Source organism: Lithobates pipiens, unplaced genomic scaffold (assembly GCF_037356315.1).
Source record: "Lithobates pipiens isolate NorthernLeopardFrog02 unplaced genomic scaffold, aLitPip1_a1.2 Scaffold_23, whole genome shotgun sequence".
NCBI classification, from domain to species: Eukaryota; Metazoa; Chordata; class Amphibia; order Anura; family Ranidae; genus Lithobates; species Lithobates pipiens.
Genome location: NW_027507785.1, coordinates 14,860,566 through 14,879,723, shown reverse-complemented (window position 1 = coordinate 14,879,723; position 19,158 = coordinate 14,860,566). Strand labels below are relative to the sequence as shown.

The 19,158-nt window shown below is 43.1% G+C and overlaps 1 protein-coding gene across 1 annotated transcript; it reads right to left on the bottom strand.

The window, feature by feature from the left end:
• Positions 1-215: 215 nt before the first annotated feature.
• Positions 216-12,903, bottom strand: NEU3 (neuraminidase 3). The gene has a single exon (XM_077451202.1). It carries the CDS (start codon positions 11,936-11,938, stop codon positions 10,958-10,960), a length of 981 nt encoding a protein of 326 aa, XP_077307328.1. The 5' UTR covers positions 11,939-12,903; the 3' UTR covers positions 216-10,957.
• Between the last annotated feature and the right edge of the window lie 6,255 nt (positions 12,904-19,158).

Sequence of the window (19,158 nt, the reverse complement as noted above, 5' to 3'; positions counted from 1 at the left end):
CCTAACGAAAACGGTTATCCAAAGCAAGGAGGAGATGGTTCAGCCAGTTAGCAGGGCAACCACCATCAGACCTCACGGGGACTCTGATTTCTGTCTCTGAAGCTGAGAGTCATCCTCAGATAAGTGTTATATTCCTCCTGCACACCATGTGCTACAATAACTTCCACCCGGTCAAAGTGTACAACATAGAAGAAATAAGCACACCAACAAGCGTGTTTCAAAGTGCAAAGCTCTTTATTCTTGTTCGCTCACATAGAAAACCAATGTTTAGGGACCACGCAGGGACCCTTCCTCAAGCATGTCATATTAAAAGCAGTACTATAGGCAAATCTTTTTTTATTTAAGATAGAGCAACGGATGGTTATAACCCCTGTCAAATTTTTTTTTTTCGCCATCTGGGTCCCATTGTGGAGATTTCCCTTTACATCCTGTCCCATAGCCAAACAGGATTTTGGCCAGGTCACCATAACTAGTGTCCCCATTGGAAGATTTACCCTCTATTACTTTTCTGGGGACAACCCACAGCTTGGGTCATTTTGCTTGCTTTCACTTTCAATGATAACGGTAAACAGGAGAAATAGAGAAGGGGAATCTCCTTAACGGGGGGGGGGGGGGGGGGGGGGTATAGACAGCAACAAAAACTGACAGAGGTTCTAATTCTTCTCACACTAAAACTTAAAAAAATAATGTTTTGCCTTTAATTAAAGTTTTAATGTTTACAGTTATCTAGATCTAAACCTAAACGTTCAGATTCCTTCAGAAGTCCAATAACAAATGGTTCTCTTTCATGCAGATCTGTACCTGAAACTTTTAGTTTTAGATGGCGTGCAGTTGGGTTTGATCACCTGTTGGGTCTATATTGCCCATTTCAGGGCCGCTTTATGACTTTTGTATCTCTCTATTTGGCTTGATAGGACTATGTATTGGGCAATGTTTGACACTGTGATGACAAATGCCCTGCTTATGTGAATGTACATTTAGAACCAAAATCCAGCTAGTATCTTGGGACCATTTGGACATGTTTTGAAGGGGATATCTCCCTAGGCAGTCCGCCCCAGGTCTTTTGATCAGATCCCTGACACACTGTGGTAGGAGTTTTAATTAAAATTACATATCTAAAAAACACACTCATTACACTGTACAATCTTTATTTCTCCTGAGAAAGTAGATTATATCCATGAAATCCATAGAGGAGTCATTCTCAACCAGCGTTCATTCAGAGGTTGTCAGGGATTCCTTGAGCTTTGGCTTTTCGACCTTCCATTTGGTGGTGCATGCATAGTTACAAGGCCAACACCAATTGGCAGAGCCAAAGATCGTTTTAGCTGCTTGTAAGGGTGACATTCTGACCACCATTGTAAAGGTTTCATTCTTCATACTAACCAACAACGTAAAAAGAGCATTCTTCCTACTAACCACCAATGTAAGGAGCATTCTTCCCACTGATCACCAATGTAAGGAGCATTCTTCCCACTGATCACCAATGTAAGGAGCATTCTTCTCACTGATCACCAATGTAAGGAACATTCTTCTCACTGATCACCAATGTAAGGAACATTCTTCCCACTGATCACCAATGTAAGGAACATTCTTCTCACTGATCACCAATGTAAGGAACATTCTTCTCACTGATCACCAATGTAAGGAGCATTCTTCCCACTGATCACCAATGTAAGGAGCATTCTTCCCACTGATCACCAATGTAAGGAGCATTCTTCTCACTGATCACCAATGTAAGGAACATTCTTCTCACTGATCACCAATGTAAGGAACATTCTTCTCACTGATCACCAATGTAAGGAGCATTCTTCCCACTGATCACCAATGTAAGGAGCATTCTTCCCACTGATCACCAATGTAAGGAGCATTCTTCTCACTGATCACCAATGTAAGGAACATTCTTCCCACTGATCACCAATGTAAGGAACATTCTTCTCACTGATCACCAATGTAAGGAACATTCTTCTCACTGATCACCAATGTAAGGAACATTCTTCCCACTGATCACCAATGTAAGGAACATTCTTCCCACTGATCACCAATGTAAGGAACATTCTTCTCACTGATCACCAATGTAAGGAACATTCTTCTCACTGATCACCAATGTAAGGAGCATTCTTCCCACTGATCACCAATGTAAGGGACATTCTTCTCACTGATCACCAATGTAAGGAACATTCTTCTCACTGATCACCAATGTAAGGAACATTCTTCCCACTGATCACCAATGTAAGGAACATTCTTCCCACTGATCACCAATGTAAGGAGCATTCTTCCCACTGATCACCAATGTAAGGAGCATTCTTCCCACTGATCACCAATGTAAGGAACATTCTTCCTACTAACCACCGATGTAAGGAACATTCTTCCCACTGATCACTAATGTAAGGAACATTCTTCCCACTGATCACCAATGTAAGGAACATTCTTCTCACTGATCACCAATGTAAGGAACATTCTTCTCACTGATCACCAATGTAAGGAACATTCTTCCCACTGATCACCAATGTAAGGAACATTCTTCTCACTGATCACCAATGTAAGGAACATTCTTCCCACTGATCACCAATGTAAGGAGCATTCTTCTCACTGATCACCAATGTAAGGAACATTCTTCCCACTGATCACCAATGTAAGGAACATTCTTCCCACTGATCACCAATGTAAGGAACATTCTTCTCACTGATCACCAATGTAAGGAGCATTCTTCCCACTGATCACCAATGTAAGGAGCATTCTTCTCACTGATCACCAATGTAAGGAACATTCTTCCCACTGATCACCAATGTAAGGAACATTCTTCTCACTGATCACCAATGTAAGGAACATTCTTCTCACTGATCACCAATGTAAGGAACATTCTTCTCACTGATCACCAATGTAAGGAACATTCTTCTCACTGATCACCAATGTAAGGAACATTCTTCTCACTGATCACCAATGTATGGAACATTCTTCCCACTGATCACCAATGTAAGGATCATTCTTCTCACTGATCACCAATGTAAGGGACATTCTTCCCACTGATCACCAATGTAAGGGACATTCTTCTCACTGATCACCAATGTAAGGAACATTCTTCTCACTGATCACCAATGTAAGGAACATTCTTCCCACTGATCACCAATGTAAGGAACATTCTTCTCACTGATCACCAATGTAAGGAACATTCTTCTCACTGATCACCAATGTAAGGAACATTCTTCTCACTGATCACCAATGTAAGGAACATTCTTCCCACTGACCACCAATGTAAGGATTTGTAATCTTGGTACAGGTGATACGGATGGATTTCTAACCTATAATTGATCAAACATTGATGGGTCTATATTGCCGTCCACAAACCTACAGACTCCCAATCCCAGGTACCCCCTCCTTTTGTCTTTTATGACCCATTTACTTCTTTATGGTACAAAGTGCATTATGTTGCACGTTAACATACATTGTGCTAAGACAGCTTACTGTAATGAATGGGCTGCCAGCGCACCCTAACATGCAAAAAAACGGACGCGATTCCTGTTTTGCAACACAATGGAGGTGCATTTCTTTAGTTCAGTGGTCTCCAGACTGTGGCCTGGGGGCTGAATGCGACCCCTGTGCTTGCTTTTATCTGGCCTTTGGGCCACTATTCACCCACTGATACAATGACACTACGAAGATACTATTCTGCCAACAGACACCAACAATGGGGCACTATTCCTCCACCTTATACCAATGCTGAGGCACCATTCCTCCCACTGATACCAATGATGGGACACTATTCCTCCCACTGATACCAATGATGGGGCACTATTCCTCCCACTGATACCAATGATGGGACACTATTCCTCCCACTGATACCAATGATGGGACACTATTCCTCCCACTGATACCAATGATGGGACACTATTCCGCCCACTGATACCAATGATGGGGCACTATTCCTCCCACTGATACCAATGATGTGGTACTATTCTTCCGACTGATACCAATGATGGGACACTATTCCTCCTACTGATACCAATGATGGGACACTATCCCTCCCTGATACCAATGATGGGGCACTATTCCTCCCACTGATACCAATGATGGGGCACTATTCCTCCCACTGATACCAATGATGTGGTACTATTCTTCCGACTGATACCAGTGATGGGGCACTATTTCTCCCACTGATACCAATGATGGGACACTATTCCTCCCACTGATACCAATGATGGGACACTATTCCTCCCACTGATACCAATGATGGGACACTATTTCTCCCACTGATACCAATGATGGGGCACTATTCCTCTCACTGATACCAATGATGGGGCACTATTCCTCCCACTGATACCAATGATGGGACACTATTCCTCCCACTGATACCAATGATGGGACACTATTCCTCCCACTGATACCAATGATGGGACACTATTCCTCCCACTGACACCAATGATGTGGTACTATTCTTCCGACTGATACCAGTGATGGGGCACTATTTCTCCCACTGATACCAATGATGGGGCACTATTCCTCCCACTGATACCAATGATGGGACACTATTCCTCCCACTGATACCAATGATGGGACACTATTCCTCCCACTGATACCAATGATGGGGCACTATTTCTCCCACTGATACCAATGATGGGACACTATTCCTCCCACTGATACCAATGATGGGACACTATTCCTCCCACTGACACCAATGATGTGGTACTATTCTTCCGACTGATACCAGTGATGGGGCACTATTTCTCCCACTGATACCAATGATGGGGCACTATTCCTCCCACTGATACCAATGATGGGACACTATTCCTCCCACTGATACCAATGATGGGGCACTATTCCTCTCACTGATACCAATGATGGGGCACTATTCCTCTCACTGATACCAATGATGGGACACTATTCCTCCTACTGATACCAATGATGGGACACTATCCCTCCCTGATACCAATGGTGGGGCACTATTCCTCCCACTGATACCAATGATGGGACACTATTTCTCCCACTGATACCAATGATGGGACACTATTCCTCCCACTGATACCAATGATGGACACTATTCCTCCCACTGATACCAATGATGGGACACTATTTCTCCCACTGATACCAATGATGGGACACTATTCCTCCCACTGATACCAATGATGGGACACTATTCCTCCCACTGATACCAATGATGTGGTACTATTCTTCCGACTGATACCAGTGATGGGGCACTATTCCTCTCACTGATACCAATGATGGGACACTATTCCTCCTACTGATACCAATGATGGGATACTATCCCTCCCTGATACCAATGATGGGGCACTATTCCTCCCACTGATACCAATGATGGGGCACTATTCCTCCCACTGATACCAATGCTGAGGCACTATTCCTCCCACTGATACCAATGCTGGGGCACTATTCCTCCCACTGATACCAATGATGGGGCACTATTCCTCCCACTGATACCAATTATGGGGCACTATTCCTCCCACTGATACCAATGATGGGACATTATTCCTCCCACTGATATCAATGGTGGGGGTGCACTATTCATCCACCTTATACCAGTGATGGGACACTACTCCTCCCACTGATACCAACGCTGGGGCTCTATTCCTCGACCTTATACCCCCGCTGGTGCACTATTCCTCCCACTAATACCAATGATGGGGCACTATTCCTCCACTTTATACCAAATGTGGTGATGTTTACTCCCACTGATGCCAGGAAAATATCCACTCCCGCTGACCACAGTCCCACCCCCCTAATGTCTGAAGGACGATAAACTAGCCCTCTGTTTGGAGAGTCTGGAGATCCCTGACTTAGTGTATTGGGGTGCCATTTAAAATTTAAAGGTAATGGATTTTAAATGCATGACCACAACACATTTGCTTGAATGGGTGCTTAGGGTCAACCCTTCCCTTTCTCTATTTTCCTGCACAGAATGGGGACAACGTGCCACGTAGACAGTCAAGAGGATCAAAGCAACCTAGGAATGTGTCCTACTGGTGGGGTCAGGCACCGGAGTATCCAAACATGCCCCAGGTCCCATCACCGCAGACTCAACAGAACATAGAGATCATACAAAAATCATATTGTCTGAGACATTTCATAAAAGTCTGAGGCAGAGGATGTGACTTTCTGACATTCCGAGATCACAAAGACATAAACATGATTAAAGGGAACAAGTCTCTTTAAAGTTTTTACATACAGTGCATGTAAAGAGATCAATACTATGCTAATAATCTGATCAGTGCATGTTAATGTATAAAAAAGTGATTTCTATGAATAGAAGCTAGTTCTCTATGTACATGGGGGCAGCCATACTTCATTACGTAGGCTTCATTGTGCTGCTTTGTGATTGTACAATTCCTTTAAAGAGACCCTGTCATCAACCTACATACAAGCCTCCATTAGAGTTTTGCCATTCCTCAGCCAAATTAGTCCCTAATGAGACCACGTCACCAAAACTACATGAAAGCTTTTTTTTTTTTAGGATTTCGCCATTGGTCAGTCAAATTAGTCCTTAAAAGGAACCTTGTCACCAACTTTATACAATTGCTAGTAAAAAGCATAGAAACATCGAACATTTTAAGTGTTTACTTCCAGTGTTTTTCTTTCCCAAGAGGAGTATGTATTGCCTTGCAATCTATCTGTGAACTTCCCAGGGAGTTGTGCTTCTTTAAGAAGAGTTGATTCCATAGCAGGTCCCCCTCCCTTCTTTCATATCTTAGCCCTCTTCTATTTAAGAGTCTCTAATTATTGTCTGTGCTGGCCTGGCTCCTATGCCCCTCCCATCACCTATCTACATAACCTTTTTTATGTACTGTAGCTGCTACAGAAGTTGCAAGGGGGAATACTACAGAGCAGCCTTTTTCAACTGGGGTGCCTTGAAGGGTGTCTTCAGGGGTGCCTTGGCAAAATGCCTTTAAAATTGCCCAAAAATTGGATAGAAGCCAACATGTGGACGAAGACTGCCCTCTTCTCTACCATCATCCAGTTTCTTCTTCCCTACCATCATCTGGTTCCTTCTTCCCTACCATCATCCAATTCCTTCTTCCCTACCATCATCCAATTCCTTCTTCCCTACCATCATCTAGTTCCTTCTTCCCTACCATCATCCGGTTCCTTCTTCCCTACCATCATCCAATTCCTTCTTCCCTACCATCATCCAATTCCTTCTTCCCTACCATCATCCAATTCCTTCTTCCCTACCATCATCTAGTTCCTTCTTCCCTACCATCATCCAATTCCTTCTTCCCTACCATCATCCGGTTCCTTCTTCCCTACCATCATCCGGTTCCTTCTTCCCTACCATCATCCGGTTCCTTCTTCCCTACCATCATCCGGTTCCTTCTTTCCTACCATCATCCAGTTCCTTCTTCCCTACCATCATCCAATTCCTTCTTCCCTACCATCATCCAGTTCCTTCTTCCCTACCATCATCCAATTCCTTCTTCCCTACCATCATCCAGTTCCTTCTTCCCTACCATCATCCAATTCCTTCTTCCCTACCATCATCCAATTCCTTCTTCCCTACCATCATCCAGTTCCTTCTTCCCTACCATCATCCGGTTCCTTCTTCCCTACCATCATCCGGTTCCTTCTTTCCTACCATCATCCAGTTCCTTCTTCCCTACCATCATCCAATTCCTTCTTCCCTACCATCATCCAGTTCCTTCTTCCCTACCATCATCCAATTCCTTCTTCCCTACCATCATCCAATTCCTTCTTCCCTACCATCATCCAATTCCTTCTTCCCTACCATCATCCAATTCCTTCTTCCCTACCATCATCCAGTTCCTTCTTCCCTACCATCATTCGGTTCCTTCTTCCCTACCATCATCCAATTCCTTCTTCCCTACCATCATCCAGTTCCTTCTTCCCTACCATCATCCAGTTCCTTCTTCCCTACCATCATCCGGTTCCTTCTTCCCTACCATCATCCGGTTCCTTCTCCCTACCATCATCCGGTTCCTTTTTCCCTACCATCTTCCGGTTCCTTCTTCCCTATCATCCGGTTCCTTCTCCCTACCATCATCCGGTTCCTTCTTCCCTACCATCATCCGGTTCCTTCTTCCCTACCATCATCCGGTTCCTTCTTCCCTACCATCATTTAGTTCCTTCTTCCCTACCATCATTTAGTTCCTTCTTCCCTACCATCATTTAGTTCCTTCTTCCCTACCATCATCCAGGTCCTTTTTCCCTACCATCATCCAGGTCCTTTTTCCCTACCATCATCCAGTTCCTTCTTCCCTACCATCATTTAGTTTCCTTCTTCCCTACCATCATCCAGTTCCTTCTTCCCTACCATCATCCAGTTCCTTCTTCCCTACCATTATTTAGTTTCCTTCTTCCCTACCATCATCCAGTTCCTTCTTCCCTACCATCATTTAGTTTCCTTCTTCCCTACCATCATCCAGTTCCTTCATCCCTACCATCACCCAGTTCCTTCTTCCCTACCATCACCCAGTTCCTTCTTCCCTACCATCACCCAGTTCCTTCTTCCCTACCATCATCCAGTTCCTTCTTCCCTACCATCATCCAGTTCCTTCTTCCCTACCATCACCCAGTTCCTTCTTCCCTACCATCATTAAGTTTCCTTCTTCCGTACCCCCTTGATCATGATGAAACGCATCGGTGGAGAGCAGGATGTAAACTATGATACTGTAAAATGTGGAGAACCGTGTAAACAGTGAAGGCATTGGGAATAATGAGGAATCGCACACCTCTGACCATTGTTCAAGTCTTTATACAAAGTCTGCGCATCCACTTTAACACGTTGGAAGCTCATCCATCCAGTCACATGAGAGTTAAAAGCACCTATGATATGGCCCTGGACATTTCCAGGCCTGGGTCTCTGGAAAGGACACCTAAAACCCGGGCCTCAGGGAGTTAAAATTCCAGAAGGAGGCAGGCCCATTTCCTCTTTAGAGCAGCAGCAGGATCCTTGCGCCAAGGTGTTTTTTCCTGTAGAAGTTTCATGTTGTATCACAATTACATGACACGTCACACTGCAATACCACAGGTAATCAGTAGTTGGCACTGTAGATAAAAATATTACTATGTTGCAATGTCACAGCAAATCATCAAGTGGCATGGTAGGTAGAAATATTACTATATTGTAACACCATAGCTAATCAGCAGGTGGCACTGTAGGTCAAACATTAAAACACAGCTCCCGCACCAGGTAAAATCCAGGCTATGGGTGGAGTGACCGGAGGTGAGACGCTGACTTCAAGTAGTTATACCACAGCTCGAGGCAAGATTATTATTATTTCGAGGTTTGAAGGCTTCTTCAAACATATTCTTCTCTGTATAGCTTTATGCTGCAAACTAAATAGCAATGAGATACTCTATCAGCCAGGAGTCTGCCACTGGCCAGCCAAATAAGTCCATAAAGAGACCCTGTCACCAACTGAAGAAAAAACAAAAAAACATCAAAAGCACAGAAAAATATTTCTTTCCATAAATTATTTAATAATAATTTTTGAACTTGCTAGCGAATTTGAATACCCCAGGAAGAGTCAAATCTCTGGCACAGCCCCCTTCCACTCCCTTCATGTTCTAGCCCTACCCTCTTCTGGTAGTGCTTGTGCTGGCCCAGCTGCTCCACCCCTCCCCTCTCTACATAACCTTTTATGTATCTGCCAGGGGAAGGCTAACTTTTCAGGTAGTGCCTGTGCTGGCCCAGCTCCTCCGCCCCTCCCCTCACCTTTCTACATAACCTTTGATGTAGCTTGTCAGGGTTGGATCAAAAAGGGAATACTAGAGAAACCATTCTCAACCAGGGTCCCTCCAAAGGCTGCTAGGGGTTCCATGAGCTGAGATGCAGCAGCAGTCAAATGCCGTGTCTACACACGACCGGACTTTTCGACAGCAGAATCCGTCTGACAATTTCGATCGTGTGTGGGCTACATCGGACCTTTTCTGTCGAAAAATCTGATGGACTTTAGAAATAGAACATGTTTCAAATCTTTCCGACAGACTCAATCCCTATCGAGAAAAAAACGCTCGTCTGTATGCAGATCCGATGGACCAAAAACGAAGCAAGGGTAGCTATTGGCTACTGGCTACTGAACTTCCTTTTTATAGTCCCATCGTACATCATTGCGATAAACGATCGGACTTTGGTGTGATCGCGCGTAGGCAAGTCCGTTTCGTCGGAACTCAGTCGAAAAGGCCGTCAAAAAGTCTGTCACAGTTCATTCCGACGGAAAGTCCGGTCGTGTGTACGCGGCATTAGGGATTTTGGATATCTACATAAGGTAATCAATTTCATGCCTATAATACATTTAGTGCTCATAGAATCTTATTGGAAGGTTTCTGCTGGAGCTACTGACGTCACATCCAAGATGGTGGCACCCAGTAGCACTTTTAGGGGGTTCCTCTGGAGTAAAAAGCTTAAGAAAGAATGCTAGAAATTTTGACTACTCCAGAAGAGTCAGTTCCCTAGCACAGCCCCCTCCTTCCTTGGCTTCTCCTCTTCTGGGAGTGTTTAATTACTGTCTGCGCTGGCCCAGCTCCTCTGCCCCTCCCTTCAGCTGCATACATAACATTTTATGTAGCTGCCAGGGGAACTATGGAGTTGAGTCTGCTTGGGGCTGCTGACATCAGATCCAAGATGGCGGTACCCAGCAGTAGTCTTAGGACTTTTGATGGCTACATGGGGGAGTCAATATCATGCCTAAAATACGTTAAGTGCTCATTAAAGTGCTATTAAATAAAAGTGCTCATTAAATCTCAAAGGGAAGGTCTTTGTTGGTCTGGAGACTCCAGACCAACAAAGACTTTGTTGGCCTGGAGTTGGTCTGGAGACAGGGTCTCTTTAAATGCAACAGTAAAAATCCATGTTTAGAGTATCTGAACAAGAACAAGGCATGCTGGCACTTGTAGTTTGTAGACAGCTGAAGTCTTCTGCTGGAATACCGGATATAAGGTACCCGGCATTGTTTCCAAAAATGTATTGGATGTTGCATCAAGAAACCGATTAAGGTTTTGATGAATTTTCCATCAGCTCCTCTACGGTGAACCTTTGAAAGACAATCTTTTCACAAGCGTCTACGCCACACTCGAAGAGGCATCCAAATGTATGCGTGCCCTGGCAGACGGCTAGGTCGGAGTACCCGCTGGGGCCTTGGTTAATGATCCACGGTTGGTTCCAACCAGCAGATATCAGTGGGGATTTGTTTAGGTAGATCCCCAAGTCAACCCTTTTATGGTTGCTTGTTGGGTGGGAGTAGAGCAGCCAAGACTTAGCATGTTTCTCAAAGCAAGTCTGGCCTCTGCCATCCAGGTCATCTGCCTCTTGGTGGATCTCCAAGGGCTGGTAGCTCACCACACTTCCCTGGCACCCGTGGGGTGGTTCACAAAGGTTCCTGCAGAAATGAGAACTGTCAAACCCCATGGCCTGGTCGCTACTGGTAGCCTCTACCCGGAAGTGCTTGTTTGTCCGGGCGCTGCAATACAACACGTCAGGACCGTTGCTGCAGGACACGTCTGCCACCTCGCACTCGCCAGTCTGCTGTTGCCATATGGTGCTGCCCTTGTGCCAGCTCTTACCATGGTCATCGCTGTAGAAGATGAAAGAGTGGGGCTTGGTTTTCCATGGAATGGGTAGACCGCAGACACGGGAGTGGATGTAGTAGAGGTAGGACGGCACTACCAGCCTTCCTGATGGGGACTGGATTCCGTGACCCGGCCCGACGGCCACGGTGGCACAGTTCTTCAGGTCCTTATCCAGAACTTCCTCCGTTACGTCCACTAGGGAGTTCCAGGATTTGCCGTAGTCGGTGCTGGTGACGTAGCATATTCGGGCAGCGTTTTTGCCGGTAATGATCTGCCTAATTTCCGAGCAGTTTGTCCGGATGCAGATGAAGAAAAGGAAGATGGTTCTGGTGTCTTTGTCGTACACCGGGCACGGGTTCATGGTTCGGTGGTCCGGTAGCTTGGCATGTCTCACGGCAATCATGTTTTCCCACTGGAGGAAGAAAATGATAATACATTTATTACAGCCACAAAATCCTTCAGTTTAACCTCTTGCCGATCCACTCACAGTAGGGGTACAGCAAGCAAGCAGCAGAGCCAGGCACGTTGCGGTGTACTCCCTGGTTTAGTGGCACATATGCACACACCCCACCCCCCCCTACAAACACGTGTTGTGATTGGCCACAGCACAAGTTTGGCAGCAAATTTCAGACAGCGATTTTATCTGAAACCCGCTGATCGGCTGTGGCCAATCACAGTACGGGGTTCTGTGTTTACAAATGGAAATGCAGGGAGAAAAAACTGCCAGATCAGTAAGTAAAATCAGCACATATTGTTAGGCACACAGTTAACCCCTTAATCGCCCCCTAGATATTAACCCCTTCCCAGCCAGTGAGCCAGTGTCATTAGTACAGTGTCCATGTACAGTATTATCACTGTTCGCTGTATTAGTGTCAGGGCTGGCTTAGCCCTTCCTCCTCTGGGCTGGCCGCTCAGCTGTCGGCTAATTGCCAGCTGTCTTCTCTTTCCACAGTTACCAGCTGTTCCCGATGATGCTCGTCTGACCTGCCTATTTAAAGCCTTCCTGCTCACTTTTCCATTTGCCTTCGCATTGGTCACATCACAGGGAACCATCTCCTGCTGTTTGTTTCAAGACTGGCTTGCTGACATCCCTCCTGGCTTCTTATCCTGCTTGCAGTTGCTCTCCTTGGATCCCTGACTTCTGGCCTGGCTGATTACCCGATCTGGTTAATGAACTTTGGACTGGCTGACTACCCGATCTGGTTACAGGACTCTGGCTATGCTTGACTATGCTTTTTTTCTATTTACCCTTTTTATTTTTTATTAATAAACAAGTGTGATTTGATTGTACTTCAGTCTCTGTCTGTTTCATGGTTTCTGACAATTAGTGTCACTAGTGATAGACCGACACAAAGTGGTACATAATTGTGAAGTGGAAGGAAAATGATAAATGGTTTTCAGAATTTTTTACAAATAAATTTGTGAAAAGTGTGGGGGGTACATTTGTACTCAGCCCCCTTTACTCTGATGCCCCTAACTAAAATCTAGTGGAACCAATTGCCTTCAGAAGTCACCAGTCTTTTAGCAGATGATCAAAGCTCGCCACAGCGCCTAGAGGCGATTCAGTTCGCATTGTGCGCTATACAAGTATTTAATTCATTCATTCATTCATTCATTCATTCAGAAGTCACCTAATTACTAAATAGAATCCACCTGTGTGTAATTTCATCTCAGTATAAATACAGCTGTTCTCTGAAGCCTTCAGATGTTTGTTAGAGAACTGTAGTGAACAAACAGCATCACGAAGGCCAAGGAACACACCAGACAGGTCAGGGATGAAGTTGCGGAGAAGTTTAAAGCGGGGTTAGGTTATAGAAAAATATCCCAAGCTTTGAACATCTCACGGAGCTCTGTTCAATCCATCATCTGAAAATAGAAAGAGTATGGGCACAACTGCAAACCTACCAAGACATGGCCGTCCACCTAAACTGACCGGGCCGGGCAAGGAGAGCATTCATCAGAGAAGCAGCCAAGAGGTCCATGGTAACTCTGGAGGAGCTGCAGAGATCCACAGCTCAGGGGGGAGAATCTGTCCACAGGACAACTATTATGCCGCATACACACGATCGCAAATTACGCCAGCAAAAGTCCTTTGAGAGCTTTTGGTCGGAAAATGCGATCGTGTGTACGCTCCATCTGACTTTTCTGGCGGAATTTCGGCCAGCAAAAGATTGAGAGTAGGTTCTCAATTTTCCGGTCGGAAAAAAAGTCCCGATTGGAAATTCTGATTGTCTGTACAAATTCCGACGTGCAAAATTCCTACGCATGCTCGGAAACATTGAAATTAATTTTCTCGGCTCGTCGCAGTGTTGTACGTCACCGCGTTCTTGGCGGTCGAAAGTTCAGCAAACTTTTGTGTGACCCGTGTGTATGCAAGCCAAGCTTGAGAGGAATTCCGTCGGGAAAAACTATCCAAGTTTTTTCCCACGGAAAATCCGCTCGTGTGTACGGGGCTTTAGTGGTGCACTTCACAAATCTGACCTTTATGGAAGAGTGGCAAGAAGAAAGACATTGGAGAAAGAAAGTCATAAGAAGTCCTGTTTGCAGTTTGTGAGAAGCCATGTGGGGGAGGGGGCAGCAAACATGTGGAAGAAGGTGATCTGCTCAGATGAGACCAACATTCAACTTTTTAGCCTAAAAGTAAAACACTATGTTTGGGGGAAAACTAACACTGCACATCACCCTGAACACACCATCCCCACTGTGAAACATAGTGGTGGCAGCATCATGTGGTGGGGATGCTTTTCTTCAGCAGGGACAGGGAAGCTGGTCAGAGTTGATGGGAAGATGGATGGAGACAAATACAGGGCAATCTTAGAAGAAAACCTGTTTGAATCTGTAAAAGACTTAAGACCGGGGTGGAGGTTCACCTTCCAGCAGGACAACGACCCGAAACATACAGCCAGAGCTACAATGGAATGGTTTAGATCAAAGCATATTCATGTGTTAGAATGGTCCAGTCACAGTCCAGACCTAAATCCCATTGAGAATCTGTGGCAAGACTTGAAAATTGCTGATCACAGACGCTCTCCATCCAATCTGACAGAGCTTGAGATATTTTATAAAGAAGAAGAATGGGAAGAAATGTCCCTCTCTAGATGTGTAAAGCTGGTAGAGACACCCCCAAAAAGACTTGCAGCTGTAATTGCAGTGAAAGGCGGTTCTACAAAGTATTGACTCCGGGGGGCGCCATACAAATGTACCCCCCACACTTTTCACATATTTATTTGTAAAAAATTCTGAAAAAAACATTTATTATTTTCCTTCCACTTCACAATTATGTGGCACTTTGTGTTGGTCTATCAGATAAAATCCCAATAAAATACATTTACGTTTTTTGGCTGTAACATGACGAGATGTGAACAATTTCAAGGGGTATGAATACTTTTTCAAGGCGCTGTATAACATCATAGCTGACTAAATTCCAGTACAGCCAGACAACACGATGCGCCCATATGCTGTAGTGAAGGTCCTGGTTTAGAAGTGTGGCCCTCTGCTGTCCTTTGCTGTGATGCAACACAGCACGGGTTTGTCAGCAGGTTACAGCCAATGATTTTTTGCTGTATACCTGCTGATTGCCTGTGGCCAATCACAGCACAGAGTTCTGTGTTTACAAATGCACAGAACGGTGATCTGGCTGTTTCTGCTCCCTGAAGTCAGGGGATAAAAAAAAAAAGACAACAAGATCCTGGAGTAAAAAGCAACACACATACACTTGTTAGGCACACAGTTAACCCCTTGATTGCCCCTTGGATCACCCCTTTTGCCCATTAGTGTCATGGGTACAGTGTGCAGCATTATCACTGATTACTGTATTAGTGCCACCAGCGATGTCAGTGTCAATTAGTGTCCCTCTCAGGCAGTGTCAGTTAGCGCCAGCTTTCCCGCCACACTATTAGAGTCACACTATTAGTCGGTGATCACCGCCATTACCAGTCTATATCCCATAGTTTGTAGGCACTGACCGCCACACACCGATATACGTCCTAACTTTGAAGAGTGATATCTTTGTTATGGCAGCAGCTAGCTACCATAACCCCGGTATCGTCTTCTTTGGCTGGCAGTCCACTTTCCGATAAGAGTGGTGTCTGCGGCGGATTCGCCGCAAGATCACTTTTATCGGCGGGGTGGGAGAGGCCCCCCCCCCCCTCCCTCTTGCCACTCTCTCCGGTGCCCTCTGCCACTTACCAGAGCTGTTGGCAGTGGTGGAAGCGATCGGATGTTACCCCTGGCTGGGCATGGAGACGAGTGAGGGGGGAAGATGGCCCCCGCCCGTCTCCATAACATTGCTGGGCGGAAGTGACGTCAAAACGTCACTTCCGCCCATAGCTCTTAAAAGGACTTTTTTTTTTTTTTTTTTTTTTAACCATTTCAGATTTTATCCCCATCCTGACTAGAGCACTTTTTGCGATTCGGCACCGCGTCGCTTTAACTGACAATTGCGCGGTCGTGCGACGTTACACCCAAACAAAACTGACGTCCTTTTTTCCCCACAAATAGAGATTTCTTTTGGTGGTATTTGATCACCTCTGCGGTTTTTATTTTTTGCGCTATAAACAAAAAAAGTGTCAATTTTGAAAAAAAAAAAACTCAATATTTTTTACTTTTTTACTTTTTTGCTATAATAAATATCCCCCAAAAATATACAAAAAAAAACATTTTTCTTTCCCTCAGTTTAGGCCGATACGTATTCTTCTACATATTTTTGGTAAAAAAAAAAAAATATCACAATAAGCGTATATTGATTGGTTTGCGCAAAAATGATAGCGTCTACAAAATAGGGGATAGTTTTATAGCTTTTTTATTATTATTATTTTTTTTTACTAGTAATGTCGGCGATCAGCGATTTTTATCAGGACTGCGACATTATGGCGGACACATCGGACAATTTTGGCACATTTTTGGGACTATTGGCATTATTACAGCGATCAGCGCTATGAAAATGCACTGATTACTGTGAAAATGTCACTGGCAGTGAAGGGGTTAACACTAGGGGGCAGTGAAGGGGTTACATGTGTTCCCTAGTGTGGGTTCTAACTGAAAGGGGGAGGGGACTGACTAGGGGAGATGACAGATCGTTGTTCATACGTTGTATGACTGGACGATCTGTCACTTCTCCCCTCAGAGAACACGAGGGGTTAACACTAGGGGGCAGTGAAGGGGTTACGTGTGTTCCCTAGTGTGGGTTCTAACTGAAAGGGGGAGGGGACTGACTAGGGGAGATGACAGATCGTTGTTCATACGTTGTATGACTGGACGATCTGTCACTTCTCCCCTCAGAGAACACGAGGGGTTAACACTAGGGGGCAGTGAAGGGATTAACTGTGTTCCCTGCTGCGGGTTCTAACTGAAAGGGGGAGGGGACTGTGTAGGGGAGATGACAGATCGCTGTTCCCCTCAGGGAACCAGAAACTCTGTGTTTACACACACGCAGATCCCGGTTCTCCGCGTGCCCCAATCGATCGCGGGAGCCCGGCGGTGATCGCGAGCGCCGGGCACTTGCATCGGCTCCATGGGTGAGCAGGGGGCGCCCCCTAGTGGCCATCTATGGTACCATGACGGCGATTTGCCGAGCCCTGTTGCTGCGGTATAACTGTGGCAGCTGGTCGGCATGCGGTTAAATTACAAGATTTTTTTTTTTTTTTTTTGCATTTTAGTGTAAATATGAGATGTGAGGTCTTTTTGACCCCCCCCCCGATCTCATATTTAAGAGGCCCTGTCATGCATTTTTTTTCCTATTACAAGGGCAAACATTCCTTGTAATAGGAATAAAAGTGACACAAAGGAACAGTGTAAAAATAAAAAAATAAAAGGTAAAATAAATAATAAAAAAATTTTTTAAAAATGTTTTAAATGCGCCCCGTCCAGCCAAGCTCGTGAGCAGAAGCCAACGCACACGTGAGTAGCGCCCGTATATGAAAGCGGTGTTCAAACCACACATGTGAGGTATCGCCGTGATCAGTAGAGCGAGAGCAATAATTCTAGCCCTAGACCTCCTCTGTAACGCAAAACATGCAACCTGTAGAATTTTTTAAACGCCGCCTATTGAATGTTTTAAGGGTAAAAGTTTGATGCCATTCCACGAGCGGGCGCAATTTTGAAGCGCAACATGTTGGGTATCAATTTACTTTTTTAAATTTTCTATTATTTTCTTTTTTTTATTCTATTCTTGTCTATTATATTCAACTTCCTTTTTTCTAATCTACTTTATTCTGTTCTTTTATTTTCTATTCTATTTTGTTCTGTTTTACTCTATGCTTTTCTATTCTATCCCTTCAATTTCTATTCTATTTTTTTCTATTCTTTTATTTTTTATTCTGTTTTGTTTTACTTTATTACATTTTATTCTTTTATTTTCTATTTTCTTCTTTTTTTTTTCTTTCTATTCTATACCTTTATTTTCTCTTCTTTTTGAAATGCTAATTTGATTAGAAAACAAAAATTAACATTAACAAAAATTCAAAAACTATTGGGATTTTCATTTGTAAACTTTATTTTCGACTCTACTTTATTCTGTTCTTTTATTTTCTATTCTATTTTGTTCTTTTTTTTCTCTATTCGTTTCTATTCTATTCCTTTAATTTCTATTCAATTTTTTTCTATTATTTTATTTTGTATTCTGTTCTGTTTTACTCCTATTACATTCTATTCTTTTATTTTATATTGTATTCTTTTTTTTTCTACTCTATACCTTTATTTTCTATTCTTTTTGGAAATTCTAATTCGATTAGAAAACTATTTAAATTCAAAAACGTTTGGGATTTCAATTTGAAAACTTTATATTCTAATCTACTTTATTCTGTTCTTATATTTTCTATTCAATTTTGTTCTGTTTTACTCTATTCTATCCCTTTCATTTCTATTCTATCCCTTTAAATTCCTATTCTATTTTCTTCTATTCTTTTATTTTGTATTCTGTTCTGTTTTACTCTATTACATTCTATTGTTTTATTTTCTATTCTATTCTTTTTTTTTCTATTCTATACCTTTATTTTCTATTCTTTTTGGAAATTCTAATTCGATTAGAAAACTATTTGAATTCAAAAACTTTTGGGATTTAGATTTGAAAAAAATATATTCTAATCTACTTTATTCTGTTCTTATATTTTCTATTCTATTTGGTTCTGTTTTACTCTATTCTGTCCCTTTAATTTCTATTCTTTTTTTTCTATTCTATACCTTTACTTTATATTCTTTTTGGAAATTCTATTCTACCCCTTTCATTTCTATTCTATTTTTTCTATTATTTTAATTTGTATGCTGTTTTGTTTTACTCTATTACATTCTATTATTTTATTTTATATTCTATTTTTTTTTTTATATTCTATACCTTTTATTTTATATTCTATTCCTTTTGGAAATTCGAATTCGATTAGAAAACAATTCAAATTAGAAAACTATTGGGATTTCATCTGAATATATATAATATATTGTGTTCTTATATTTTCTATTCTATTTTGTTCTGTTTTACTCTAGTCTATCCCTTTAATTTCTATTCTATATTTTTTTTCTATTCCTTTTATTTTGTATTATGTTCTGTTTTACTCCTATTACATTCTATTCTTTTATTTTATATTGTATTCTTTTTCTTTCTATTCTATACCTTTATTTTCTATTCTTTTT